We start from the raw sequence: 15,406 nt of genomic DNA, 5'->3' as shown, positions 1-15,406 counted from the left end.
TTAGGAATCAAATACACGTAAGGAGAACGTGAACAATAGTCCTTACTAACACGGTATATGGAGCACACCAACCCTAAATTTTCAGACTCAAGCACACCATGTTTTACTTCTTGTTTTGTACTTTATCTCCAGACAACTGCAAGCATAATTTTAAGAGATGGCTAGGGGCAAATTGGACCAGTTAGCACATGATAAAGCACCAGGTGAAGATGATGTGGCCATTGAACTGCTTAAGGCTATAGGAAATGAAGCTATCAAAGTCTTCACAATAGCCTGTTGTCAAATTTGGACTATAACTGTGTGGTCAAAGAGATTGGAAAATATAAGTTCATATACCAATTTACAAGAAGGGAAAAGCCAAAGAATGTTCTAATTACTGAACCACTGAAATAGTTTCTCATGTAAGCAAAATTTTACTTATCCTACAAAAGAGAATAGAACCATAGATGGAAAGAGAAATAATCAATGAACAGGTGGGCTTTAGAAAAGGTAGAAGAATACATGATCAAATAGCAAACATCAGATGAATCATGGAAAGATCAAGAGAATACCAAAAGGAATTATACATTTGCTTCAGTGATTACAAGAAAGCATTTGATAGCATAGACCATTCAATGATTTTAAGAAAAATGGGTGTATCAGAACATCTAATCATTTTAATGAGGAAACTTTACAAAGAACAAGAAGCTACAGTGAGAACTGTGTTTGGAGAAACAGAATGTCTCATATTAGAAAAGGACACTGATGTCACTTTTATTATGGCTGAATTTCTGTCTTCAGTTTTTAAATTCAAATTGACTGGTGCATCATGACTATTTCTGTTTTCCTTGCTCCTAACTTGTGTTAAGCCAATAAAGGTATTGTGTATTGTGTGGAAAGGGAGCATGATAAGGATGTATTTTATCTCTATAACTTTTTACTTGTACAGTAAGTTTATTATAAGACTGGCTGGATTAGAAGAAAAAACACCTGACATTTACATCGGAGGACAGAAAATCAGTAGCTTAAGATATGCAGATGATACAACTCTGTTAAAAGAAAATGAAGGTAAGCTGGAACATCAGGAAATTAAAATGGGAAAGTGCGAAATTTGGCCTAACATTCAATATGAAGAAGACAAAAGTAATGTTACATTTGCCTCTAAGATACTTTGCAGTTGATGGAGAAGGACTGGAAATTGTGGACAGTTTTATATTCTTGGGATCCAGAACAGATAAACATACACAGTGTGGTGTAGAAGTAAATAAAAGGCTAATCCTAGGAAAAAGGCTTTTACAAACTTGGGAAAGATTTTGGGCAAAGATATTTCACTGGCAACCAAGATTAGAATTGTCAAAGCAATGGTTTTTCCAGTGGTAATGTATAGATATGAAAGCTGGACCATAAAGAAATGTGAGAAGAAGATAGATGCCTTTGAATTATGGACCTGGTGACAATTACTGAAAATACCATGAACTGGAAGAACAATCAATCTGTTCTGGACCAATTAAATCCAACTGCGCTCTTGAGGCAATGATCTGTAAACAAAACCCCTCGTATTTTGGTCACATCATGTGCGAAAATGATGGATTAGAAAAGAATTATGCTTGGTAAGATTAAAAGAAGTAGAAGAAGAGGTAAATAAAGAACAAGATGCCTGGACAGAATCAAAGATATAACTGGATTCACCTCGTAAAAAACTTAAAGAAATATGTGCAGTCAGAGCTGGATCGTGGGCCTTTGGTTCATAAAGTTACCATGAGTTGGAAACAACATGATGGAACCTAGCCAACAAAGAGGCAAATTAGGAGGCAGTGGTTCTATACAGGTAATTCAGCCAACTGATTCTGCAACACAAGGGTAGAGGGCAAATGAGACATGAACATATTTTCCAGTCCAAATCCTGATGTGCCTTTTGATGATTCCAAGTGCTAGAGTCCTCAATACATTTTATTGTATGGAGGAGGAGGAATGGTGGCATGATATAGCCCAATATTGTCAGATCTGAGAAGCTAAGCACAGCTGGTATTTAGGTGGAAGTTCAGCAAGGAAGGCAATGGCAAATCACCTCTGCTTCTCACTTGCCTGGAAAGCCCCTTGCTGGGATTGCCATGTCAGTTGTCAGCACTTACATATGTTAAGAAACCTATATAAATCAACATGGTCCTTCTGCATCTCTTGCAATGAATGGGCCGCTCTTTGTAGATAGGTGAATTCTCTACACCTGTAAGGAACTGGTGGAATGAGGAACTGCCCCCAACTGTCTTGAAAATAATATTGGGTTCCCTGAACATCTCATGGTTTTTAAATTTTCCATTGTCCTTGAACACTGGAGATAAATGGGAAGGGGGAAAGAGAGAAAGCCTGATTAAGGTCAAACACATTTATTCAGCCTCAGCACAGCAAGGCAAAAGTAATATTGCAAATGAGGATCAAATACAAACTGCAACACAAAAAAAGATGTAAAAAGTTGTATTGGGATCACATTTCAATTATGCCATTTGCCTGCTCTTCTTTATCTTCTTCTTTTCCTTAAAGCTCCTTGAAGAGGCACAAGAACATGATGCTAATGAGATATACCAAGGCTTTGGTGCTTTTGAATCATTTTATAACCTCACACTTATAAATGAAAGATTTTGCCACTGTTAATATATGAATATTTCTCTTTCTTGAGTTTGAACTTAAGAGCATCAAAGGATCACTCCCATCTCTTAACTGTTCTTTCTGATGAGATCAATTACTAATATAACTAATGCTTTTGCCTTTTAGTCACACACTGACTCTTATTCAAGTCTGGTGAATCTTATGGTACAATCCTGGCATGTGATATGGATCTTCCTCTGTCTTTTCTTTTGAGCAACTCCTTGCATCTATGCCCTGATAAATAAATTTACAAAAATACAGCACAATTATGCTGAGAAGTAATATAACCTTTCATGGTACAATAAGCCAAAGGAAGCATATCTTCTGAATTACAACATGGACCATAGCCAAGGATATATTTGTGTTTAGATGTAAGTCCATACATGTCTCTGCAGTCAGAAAGAGCAAAGGTGTATGAGACCGTTTTCACACTGGAAGTTTCATGCTGGGCTACAGGCTGGAATTAGAGCTGGGGCAGGGTGCCCCCCCCCCCCGCTTACTGCTCCTGCACGGGGGAGCATTTGGCCTGGTGCACCTTGTCTGTTCTGGATTTGTGCTCCCGCATGGGAGCCGGGGCAGCAAAGTTGCCAGTGGATAAATGGTCTGATATTAATTTCCTGCAAAAGTATGAGTAGAAAGTTGTTTTGGAGACCTTTCTAACAATGCAGCAAGTGGAATGGAAGGCACTGTGATGTGGTTTATTTCCACAGCACTCTAAAACATCAGAAGACTAAGAGCACCATAAGGGAAACCCACAGTACAACATTTTCACATGACACATTTCCAGACCAGGCTTCTCACACATGATGATAGGCTTCTGACATGAAGAAACCATGTTGCAGCTGCTCCCATACCACTAAAGGAAAAACTACAATGGGCCCTGACACAAGTAATAATTTTATACAGTTGATCAAGGTATTTGATAATTTCAGGAAAATTAGCCATATTTTAAAGACATTAGCTGCATTTAAAAGACATATTTATTCTGCCTTCTTAATGGAGTCAAGGAGCATATGAATGGCCACTGTGTTGACAAAGACATTTTTACAACTTCCTACCTGTGGCAGCTGTACCTTATATAAACTGGAAGAGGACCATCATCAATAGGCTTGTCCGTCTCACATGAAATATGTTAAAATAATTACTGTCTATACTGATCATGAGAAAACAGACAGTTAAAAAACCTTTCAGGAAAGATGACTAAAGAGGAAATGCTAATGACCTACCTGAGACACCTTTTTGACAACATCATTGCCCACACCGAGCCCCTGCACAAAGGAACGGACAGCAATGAAGGCTCTTGTTGCCTTCAGCTTCAGGTCTCTTGGTACCTCTCCAAATGGCTTATGCTGCTCTGAGTGCTTTACCATACATTCCACGTAGTCATCAGTTAGGTGATACTGAGGATTCATCAGTTTGAAAAGCCTCTCTAGTAGGTGAATCCAAAACTCATTGAGGGCCTCTTCTAGGTTGATGTTGGCACCTCGGTAGTAACGCCGGAGGTCACTATACAAGTCTTTGAAAACCTTTACGTTCTGATTGTAAAGGTCTCCATACATACCAGGAAATGTGTCATAAAGGGCCTTCTCTGACTTGTTTAACAAATCCTGGAAATAACCTGCAAACAGAAACAAAGTAGGAAGAACAACTTAGTGGGAGAATCTGACAGACATAAAGTCAGTGTTCCAAGGCAGTTCCTCAAATTATTATTGCACTTTCCAGTTTTAGCAAATAGCAGCCACAAAGGCATATCATTTATACAACATTCCTAGCAGCCTGGTAGACACAGTTCTTTTGGTTAATATACAGGGGGAAACCAGCCCTAGATTCACCTTTATCAAAAACTGATGGATGCATTTATCCATGTGAAATCTGAATCGTATTAAAAAAAGATGCCAGCAACATTTAAATGTAATTGCACTTTTCTGACTGTTTAATTCCTCAGGATAATGTATGCAAATCACTGTGTAAATCAGTATGACAAAAGGCTGACAGGATTAAAACAAGCTAAAAGCTTCTTTTCCATGCCGTTGCTTCTGACAAGGAGTTGTGAGCATAAGCTAACAATCCAATTTTATAGAATACACCAAAATTCACACATGCAGGAGGGAGGAAAAGCCCAAGTGGCTATTAATACTAGCTCGCAGTTTTAAAAAAAAATGAAAAAGTACTTGACATCTTACAAAACATTTGCCTTCTAGAAAAACTGTACAGCAGACACTGAACTGCTACATCATCCCTCACTTCATAATTAGCAAACGAGAGCAAATTTTATGTTCTTTCAAAGCATTCTGCCACAGTATGCTTGACATTTAGGCCAAGGAGTATTTCCTTTCAAAATGCGTTGGTGTAATTAACATTAAAGGACAGGAATAACAAGTGATTAAAAGTCCAAAGAAATGCTAGAATGTCTTAGTGCAAGATATTCAGTATAAAAGGAAAGTGACTTCAAGGATTTATCAGAGTTCTGTGTGCCCCATGCCTGCAAATAAAAGAGAAAGAGACAGACAGGGGCTTGTTTGTATGTTAGTATAAAACCATTCTACATCACAACCCTCCAGATTAGAGCCAAAGGAATCCAGAAACCTTCACCCACATTCATTTTTATAATACTGATATATCTAGATAGGTTCGTGATGGTTCTTATTTTAATAGGCATTATTTAACAATATCTCTGTTCTTTAACTACCCTTTTGTCTATGCATTCAGCTAGGCCTGCTTTCAAGTAGACAGTTAATTCTAAATAAAAGCGAGTGTTTCCCCCTTTAAATGATATATTTACATAGCACTTTATTCCTGTGGCAATAGGGGGCCATCTCAAATGGCCCAGGAAGGCCCAGCTGCCTCAGCATCAGTATGATGGCTTGGATCCGGACACGCATTTCTGTATGCATGAGTATTTTTGTCAGAGGACATTTTTTTGGCTTCTTGTGACAGTCACAGAAACCCCCTGAAATCATTTTACTGGATGTACTCTGTCCTCTAGGAACAGGATTCCAGGGGCAATTCAAGCTGCTGTTGAAGAGGGGAGAACTTATACTTTGCAGGGAGAAATACTTGCACCATGACAAAGCTATCCTAGATCTATGACAAGCAATGGGCTGTAGTAAAGTTGTTGATGGTGGGGAGTGTGTATAGGGAGAAAGGCCCTGCCAATCAGCTGATACTGAGTTGCTTGGCAGAGTCTTTAAATGTTCCCTCTGCACAGCCCTCTGAAGGGTCTGCTAGAGGACATTTAAAGGTCCTGCCAAACAGCTGAATTTCAAGAACAGCTGTTTGGCAGGCTCCCAAGCAGATCCTTTCCAGGCTGGGAAGGATCTGGAGGGAGGCATTTAAAGGGTACACCGGACTGTTCCCTGGTTGCAGATAGGGCTCCTTCTGCAGCCTCAGAGTGTGGGGAAGAAAGATGCCAGGGGTCTTTAGCTGCTTCAAATGACTTGGCCAAACCACTGCTAGACAAAGCAGGTGCTGCTCAAACAGGGGAGCCTATAGTGGGTAGTGGGTGTGAGACCTGGCTTCCTTCGATGTCACACAGACTCCACCATGCTCACATTTTATATATTTAGAATGAGAATGATAATATTGTATTAATTCTTAAAATGAATATGGAATAATATAAAGTACAGCTATTAAAAGTTACTAATTTTTGGTTCTGTATTACATCAACATCCCAATAGTTAGCTTGTTGATTTCAGAAAGCGATGACTAATGAACTGTAGGTCACTTACAGCTGTGTACAATGCAAAACAACAACAGATCTCTTTCAGTTACAGACCCCATCATTTCTGACAAGCAATAGAAGCAAGCAACAGAAGTGTGGTTCTCCGATATCAGTGCTCCATTTTAATCATCTCAGCTGCCTTAAGGCTTAACATTTTCTTTGAGCATCTGGCACTGACTTTGACTGGACACAGTGCAGCAGAGTCAGAAGATCCACAGATGTTGCACAGTTTTTACAGACACCATTTTCCCTATTTGGAAATCTTCAGCTCATCCAACCATTAGCTTTTCAGGTGTTATCGTCCTCACATGTCAAAGTAGTATATTCAAGGGACATTTAAAGGGAGCTGGACTGAAGGAGGTTTTCTTTAATCTCTAACTCATAGGACAAAGCCCCAGGAGGTCCAGGAGTCAATGAGAACAACATTGTGTGAAAACTCCCTTTAAATGTAGGGGGAATCCCCCACCCAACTCTGCAGCTATAATTAATGGTTTTTGGTTCACTGCAGGGTTAGTCTGTTCACTATAAAGGCATGAGAAGGACATATTTCCCAGGTTGACCTTGTTTTTTGCCCAGCCAGGTATCAAGTGGTTTGGTTCACTGCATAAGGGTGAAAACATACATGATGGTGACAGGCCTATCTCTGACTAATACTGAACCCACCACCCATCTGCTGATTTTGTTCCTAATATCACTTCCAATAGTAGAATGTAGCTGGAGAAAATGACCCCCAGAATAGTCTACAGACAGGAAACAGTGCACTTTAAATGGCATATCCCACACCAATAATTCTCATGCAACTAGAAGTGTTCAACTCAAGCAATGTGTTTTGTAAGCAAATTTTTGTAGTAGAACTGCCAATATTTTGGTATACTGCTGACTTCCTATCATTTCTCTCTGTGTGTCATCCTTCACCCCTGCTACCTGATGGCTAACAAGCATCCAAGTCAACTGTTATGAAAAATCTGTAAGTTTATGTAAATGTATAACCTGAGACCCTTTTTTGTATAAACAAAATATATCACATACATAAATGTATCACAAGTCCCTTATGAGGAAGTAGCTATAATATATAGACTGGTTACTGCAAGATATTCTAACCCTCTTGAGTAACTTGCTACTAGAGGTTACTAGATTTCCTATATTCATTAATGTAATACATATGGTAGTTTTGACAGGGAAAAATATCTTTGACTCCAGAGAACTCACAGAATCTTTTAATTAAGTCCCCAAAGTGCAGTTGACTAATGGCCAAGTTAGCAACAGAAGGAAATAAAATACCTGTGATAGAAACATAAGGCGTGAGAGAAACAGGAGAAATATGGTAACAAGCAAAAAGTCAGCAATTTTGGTATATTTTGTTTTGGGAAAAAATCCTAAAAAACACATTAGTCTATTGACTGACAAAAATGATGAAATCAAACAGAAGAATTCCCCAGAAGTTGACTCACACATACACAGTGACTTCCAGGGAACAGTTTTAAGGTGATGTCAAGTGATTACAAAGCATTGTGTGAGGTATATGACTTGGAGTGGGCTCTAGGGTTGCTTATAGCCTGGAGAAAAAAAATGTATATCCTGTTTCTTTAACAGAGGATTAATGTGTGGAAATGGGCAGGTGAAGATTTTCATGCTAAGAAGATAAGTAATATAATCTGGTAAATTACATCCTATTAAGCCTTTATTAAAGAGAGAGTGCATTTTTTTCTCCCTGCTGTTGGAAGAAATTATGTAGAACCAACCTACTGTACATATTTCATTTAAAAACTGTGTATAAACTGAAACGAGTGGGTGGACTCATGTAAATCTAATTTGAAACGAACTTTAGTAACTGCACTGATATCTTGGATATTCTTTAGACTCTGGAAAATTGAGCCAAATTGGGTTTTGATTGGGATCCTGGGCTCTGATGCATCATCATGATGATACTGTCACACACACAGGGCTTAGAGGTCCTTCCGACAACACTTATGCTTCCTCAACTGAGACATTACTTGCAGAGAGAGGATAGCATAGTAGAAAGTTGGGATATTGTGAGGGCAAAGCAACCTGATTTCCTCCCTGATTTCCTCCCAAGGGTTAATGTGATATTGGTGGGCCTACTTTGACTTGCAGGTGTCTGTTGTTGTGGTAATTGGCTAATCATGGGAGCCTGTATTCAGCCTTGTAGCCAGATGGGAGGGGGGAGACAGGGGTAGTGGTGTCATCTTATAGAGGGTTCCAGTAAGTGAGTTCCCTGATTGGATGTGAAGGACTACCTGATGCTAAATGATCACAGATTATGTCTAAGTCACAGGAAAGAAGCCATGTTAACTTTGGGATTCAACAGGACAGTGGCTCTGATAGGCTTTGAATCCAAATATTTAAATGGTATTGGGGGAGCCAAATAACCAAGGACACCAGTATTTATGACCTTCACAAAATCTAAACCTCCAAAACACCAACTTGTTTTCAGGTGCACATCCCTAGTACAGAGGGCTCCATTCCAAGACCCAAACACCACCCTGAACCTGCAGCAAGGGACCCCTACTTGAGAATATAGCAGCAAGGATAGCTGCCTACAACTCTATGGCACTTTCCACTCTCAAAATCTTGACATGCACATTATTTCACTAATTCTACGACAGCCATATGATACAGGTCAACATTATTTATTTTTCTTGCAAACAGGAGGCTAACAAAAGTCTGGAGACTTGTGTAATTATTTACCAGAATGTCAATATTTTTAAAAGAAGCATTTGTGAATCTGATATTTATGAATGCTATTTTAAAAAGGCACAGCCTGGAGGAGGTAATTCCTATCTGAAGCTGCTGTGTTATAATGGAAGTGAATGTTTTCTGAAGCCTGTTTTGTTTGCAGAGAGGATGACCTTGGTAGAATTCTGATGCTTTTAAAACCTATTTTCATTGAAAGAAGTAATATAAGAAGCAATGTGCAAATGCAGAAGGAAAAGCTAATTTCCAGTTCTCACCAAAGAATATGCTCTGGGCTTTAAATTCAGAGCTCCAAAAGCACTGTAATGCATTTGTCCTAATCAAATTCTTCCCTTAACCCAAGGGACCATTTTTAAATATGCAGATGTTAATTTCTAGAGTCATATCCTCCCTCTAGCTACCTTGACAAGACCACGGATATTTCAAAATTTACAGTGTCACTCCGAGTTAGCATTCTTACTCCTGCTGCTAGCTGATAGACTGTCTGTGCTTTAAGGCATTCTTCTTTTTATCAGTTCCAGCAGGGATGTTCAAGGTACACTGTGAAACTTAAAAGTAAGACGTGGGAGCTTTTCGGTGCAGGAGCCAAGATGTTAGACTACACATATTCCACTATCCACTTTTGAATGTAAGATACTTTTCTGAGAGTATTTTTTTTAGCAGTTACAGTTTTGTTTTTATTTTGGCTTGGTGATTTGTATCACTCTGAATCTATGTTCTATAACAGGAACAATATAGTTTTACATCACCATAATTCCCAGTTTCTGAAATATCTGTCTACCCATTGTTGACTGGCATAGTAATTCTAGGCATTTATTACAATAATTTTATACTGCCTTTCTTTGTCCAATGCAACAAAATGCAGACAATTTAAAACCTTAATTCAGCAAACTAAAACAATAAAACAGTCCAAGCAACTGATTAATGTAAATTAAAAGCTTTTTAAAAACAGGGCTCTGTTATTGCTTTTGAAAGATAGACAGGGAGGGTGCGTTCTGGACATCTGTCACTGAGAGGGCCCTAGAATGCTACAGTTTTCATCTTTCTAAAAGGTGGGACAGAAGGAAAGAATTTGCATTATGATTATAAACAAAGAACAAGGTCATACTGGGAGAGACCTTTAGGTATGTAGATACCAGGCCATATAACCCTTTAAAGATTAAAACCTGCACTTTAAATTGTGCCCCAAAACATATGAGCAACTAGTGCCAATGCTCCTGCTTTGGTGTCATCTTCTGAAAATGATGAATTTTAGAAGATGGAGTGTCATGTTTGGAGCCAACTGTAGCTTCCAGGTTGTTTTTTGAGTGCAGCTGAATGTTCAGCTCATTGCAGTAAACCAGACTCAAAGTAACTGCAACATAATGAGACAAGGCATCAGTTTGTGGACCAGGTGCTGATGAAAGAAGGCATTTCTAAGCAACAACACCATTGGTTTCTCCATCAACAAAGCCATGTCCAGCACAGCTACCAGAATTTTTACCTGGCCTGCCAACATCAAATTTACTTGTCTATCAATAGCAAAACCATACCCCCCAGAGTATCAGTGGTATCATGGCACCCAGGAAACAAACTAAGGCAGAGACAACAGCCTCTAGCTAATGAAACACAGAGTTTGTCCTTGATTAAAGAAGATTTCTTAATGGAGGTCTAATAACTGCTTTTTCAGTGAGCTGGAAAAATGTCCTCCGACTAATGTTGTCCATTATTATGTCAGAAAAACAATAAATTCCCACCCCCGATGAGATTTTATAAGTCAAGAAGAACAAGTATCTGACTGCCAGCATTGTTTTTATGTCACAGGAGCACTGATGAAGAATAGTATTTATATGCTAAAAAGACATCATCTATGGGTGGTGGGTGACAGAGCTGGTTACAAATAATGAGTGAACCTGTATTTAAAACTGATATTCAGATCCTGTTGATTTCTCAGCAAATCAGACTGAAACGTTAAATGGTAAGAGTGCCAAGCTAGAAATTTCAAAATAATACTTATAGTTAAATTCTGATGGCTTTTTTTTTTGTAGTTGAGAAAGGATGTTTTTAGCAGACAAGCTACAGGGAAGAGAAGCTTCATTCTTCTTTTATACATTAGTTTAGTCCTCTTTTTTCAAGCAGCTTTTTCTCTTCCCCCATCCAAGGAATTTGAAATTTCGAATTAACAATTTGGGGAGCAAACTGGGAGGCAGCACAGTAAAAAAGTAGCAAGCACTAGAAGGGATAGAAGTTTCTGCCCATAACTGCTCATTTTACCCCCAAGAAGCTTCTTTCAGTACAAGAAAGGTAATGTGTAATGTGCAGTTTGGCATTCTTCCATATTTAATTTCAATGATAATAATTATTTCAATAAGTGAGGCTTCCCCCCTCCCCCATTAGTCTATGCATGTCTTATGATGCTGCTGTGAGAGGAAAGAGGAGGCAAAAGAGATAGGATACAGAGCCATTTATGCCAAGATTTAAAAAATGGGCTGAAAGAACTGCAATTCCCACCTTCCTTTTTCTCTCTTTCTGCTGGATATTAGAGCTTCATTTTGTCAGCTCTGTGGTAAAATATGGTTGCCATTTCTGCAACACGTTATACTTCAACACACCATTTTTTTAAAAAAAGTAATTTATCTATGTGAAATATTTAACACGGTAATTTCTTTTTTGCTTCCAAGTAAAAAGGTGAGGAAGACACTCAACTTGGTAATAGATTTTGTGCAACTGTGAGTTGGGAATAGGGTTGCCAGGTCCTGCAATCAAGATTGCCCACTTTTCAGACACACTTGGCCCCCCAAACCAAAACAACACCATGACCTGCTGACTTCACCAGGAAGTGATGTTTGCATGGTGGGGTCTCTAGGGTGTGTGATGATGATGTTTTTTTGGAGAAGTAAAAGGTCCTGAAAGACTGGGAAAAAGTATGAAAAATAATAAAATTAAAGCTCATGCTCTCAATGATCAATTAGTATGAGAGCTGTGTTGGGAATGATGAAGCTTTTTGAATGTTTGCTGCTTCATGCTGAAGTTTGTTGGCGATCAAAAGGCAACTGTGTGAGATACTTTTCTGACTTTTTTGACACTGTTGTGGAGGGTTTTTTTTGAGACATGCACATGCTTTGCTCAGAGATGAAATTCAAAGCAATCAGGCATGGCATTGTTTATGAGAACTATCTGCAAAGTTTGATGTACATTTATTTTAAAGTTAACCATATTCAAATGAAATATAAGCAGGCTATACCAATTTCTGAGCTGAACTAAAAATGTGGGATACGAGAAGATGATCTGTAAGTTGAAGAGGGATGTAGATAAACTGGAGCGTATCCAGAGGAGAGCAACAAAGATGGTGAGGAGTTTGGAGACCAAGACATATGAAGAAAGGTTGGGGAAGCTTGGTCTGTTTAGCCTGCAGATGAGACAACTAAAAGGGGATCTGATAACCTTCTTCAAGTATTTAAAAGGCTGCTATATAAAGGATGGAGCAGTGTTGTTCTCTCTTGCCCCAGAGGGATGGACCAGAACCAATGGGATGAAATTAATTCAGAAGAAATTCCGTCTAAATACCAGGAAGAAGTTCCTGACAGTTAAAGAACCAGTTTGGTTTAGTGGTTAGGAGTGCGGGCTTCTAATCTGGCATGCCGGGTTCAATCAACAACAACAACAACAACAACTCCTCCTCCTCCTCCTCTTCCTCTTCTTCTTGGTGAGTTCTTTGGAAATTTTTAAACAGAGGTTGGATAGCCATTTGATGGAGAGGCTGATTCTGTGAAGGCTTAAGGAGGTGGCAGGTTACAGTGGATGAACGATAGGGTTGTGAGTGTTTTGCATAGTGCAAGGAGTTGGACTAGATGACCCATGAGGTCCCTTCCAACTCTATTATTCTATGTTTCTATGATTCTAAGTTTTTTGTGACCATTTGGATATGCTACATAGACATGTCTAACTGAGAACCTTCTTTTGATGGAAATTCCACATTGGATAATAAACTTTGGGGGTAGTTGGGGGTAGTAGACAAACTATCTGAGCCATAAAATAACATTGAGATGAAGCAAAAATTTAAGAAATTATATCAAGAATTTTGGTTACAGAGGAAATTTCTGATCTTTATCCAACACTATGGACAGTGGTTAAGAAGCTCCTTGTTGCATTTCCAATATCATATCTGGTAGAAGGTAGTTTTATTGTGGCCATCCAACTTCTCTTCAAGCAAAGAAATCGACTCCAGATTACTAAACTCGGTGACTTAAGACTTCAGCAGAATGATTTTGTCCAGGCCCGTCCAGACTCCTGGGCGGGAGCCCGGACTCACCCCTCCCCGACTGCTGACCTGCCCTGCCGACAAAAGACGCCTCGCTGCCCCCCTACTCTGCGTCGCTGAACCGCAACAAGTGAGGCCAAGCATGTTCGGAGCCCAGGGGTGTTCTGGCGGCTTGGCCAATGGACAGACCCTCAGCCTAGTTACGGAGGTTGGAGCAGGGCTGGGTGTTGCAGCGGATGACTCGGTGGGCCGACACAGGGTGGCTGGGTGGGCCCACCCGAGGCTGGGCAAGCAAAGTGGACGGGGTCGAGGCACACCGTGGTGCACGGAACCCAGAGGGGAGGGCAGGGTTTTTGAAACTTTGAGAATGATGGGCGGGGAAGGGAAGGTACGCAGAGGGGAGCACATAAAAGGCACACAGAGGGAGCAGGGAGGGGCCAGAAACTGTGGACGGGGAGTGAGGCAGAAGGCTGTATGAAGGAGAAATAAATGACACAACACAGTGCATAATGAAAGGACTCTTGCGCTTGATTGACTCTGGACTTGCCCAAGTTCCGAGACCGTGAGAGGGAGACGAGCCCTGACGACTCAGACTCCAGTCCAGAGTGGGATATCCCTTCACCTCCACCTGTCTGGAGGGGTTTGCAGACCTCCTCCCCGGGGGTAGGAGTTCAGGAGTGGAGCAAGGCGGGGTCTGAACCTGGGGCTCAGGCCCAATGTGACAGACTTTAAACCAGACATTGGGAAACTGGTATAATTTCATCAAGCCCACCCACTGCAATAAGTATTTACTGAACAGTGACATGGCTACTAAATGTCATATCTATGATTCTTGCTAAATAACTATCATACCTTGAAAAGCTCACTGCAGATGGGGACTGCAGCAAAGAAATTAAAAGACGCTTGCTCCTAGGGAGGAAAACTATGGCAAATCTAGACAGCATACTAAAAAGCAGAGACATCAACCTGCCAACAAAAGGCTATGGTATTCCCAGTTGCAATGTATGGCTGTGAAAGTTGGACCATAGGGAAGGCCGAGCGTCAAAGAATTGAGGCTTTTGAACTCTGGTGCTGGAGAAGACTCTTGCAAGTCCCTTGGACTGCAAGGCGAACAAACCGGTCCGTCCTGGAGGAGATCAGCCCTGCCTGCTCCTTAGAAGGCCAGATCCTGAAGATGAAACTCAAGTACTTTGGCCACCTCATGAGAAGGAATGAATCCCTGGAGAAGAGCCTAATGCTGGGAGTGATTGAGGGCAAAAGAAGAAGGAAACGACAGAGAGTGAGGTGGCTGGATGTAGACACTGAAGCAGTCAGTGCAAACTTAAATGGACTCCGGGGAATGGTAGAGGACAGGAAGGCCTGGAGGATCATTGTCCATGGGGTCATAATGGGTCGGACATGACTTTGCACCTAACAGCAACAACACCTTGAAAAGCTGTTATCATTGGATCAAGTTCATAGGTTTTGCTGAAAAAATTAAACTAAAAAGTTTTAATTGGATTTTGAATAATTATGCAATTAACTGTTACTGTTTTGAATTTTATTGTTCTTTTCTTTCTTAGTGGGTTGGTCAAATTGCTATTCTGAATAATGCTTGTTATGGGGCAGGGTAGAGGGCACTGGAGATGAATTTACAGAACCAAGAGAGCAGTGGCCTGGAAATGTTTGGGAGCCAGCCCGTTATCTGGCTAACCAGCCAAAGTGATGAACACACAGTGTGTCAGCTTATGGGTCTCCATCTCATTCATTCGTTCGTTCGTTCATTCATAGTTCAGCTTCTATACCACCACTCCCAAAAAGCTCATAGAGGTTCACAACACAGATATAAAACCCCATAAAAACAATATGATAACAGTCTCTTAACGTGATAGAAGTCTCTTAATGCGTATGCTAGGATCTAGCTTTGAAACAGGGGTGGGGGGAAACAAAGAAACCCTGATTTTATATTTTGTTTCCTTTCCCTGATACACTTCGGCTTCTCTCTTGAAATACCTGAAATGAATGTGTTTGCACAACAGTCCCGATAAAGTCAGGGAGTCCTTGTAATATTTAAGCCTCTTACCAACATACTTGTAATGAAGGGTTCTTGACAGGGAGCAAAGTCAGAT

The 15,406-nt window shown here is 40.2% G+C and overlaps 1 protein-coding gene across 1 annotated transcript in view; it reads right to left on the bottom strand.

Moving 5' to 3' along the window:
* Positions 1–15,406, bottom strand: part of GPC1 (glypican 1) — a 221,066-nt gene that overhangs the window by 28,690 nt on the left and 176,970 nt on the right. The window contains exon 3 of the mRNA XM_077349008.1: positions 3,849–4,240. Coding sequence (XP_077205123.1) covers positions 3,849–4,240 — 392 coding nt within the window. The remainder of the gene's footprint in view (positions 1–3,848; positions 4,241–15,406) is intronic.

The sequence above is a fragment of the Paroedura picta genome, chromosome 8 (assembly GCF_049243985.1).
Source record: "Paroedura picta isolate Pp20150507F chromosome 8, Ppicta_v3.0, whole genome shotgun sequence".
NCBI lineage: Eukaryota > Metazoa > Chordata > Lepidosauria > Squamata > Gekkonidae > Paroedura > Paroedura picta.
This window is presented reverse-complemented; position numbering and strand designations above follow the sequence as displayed.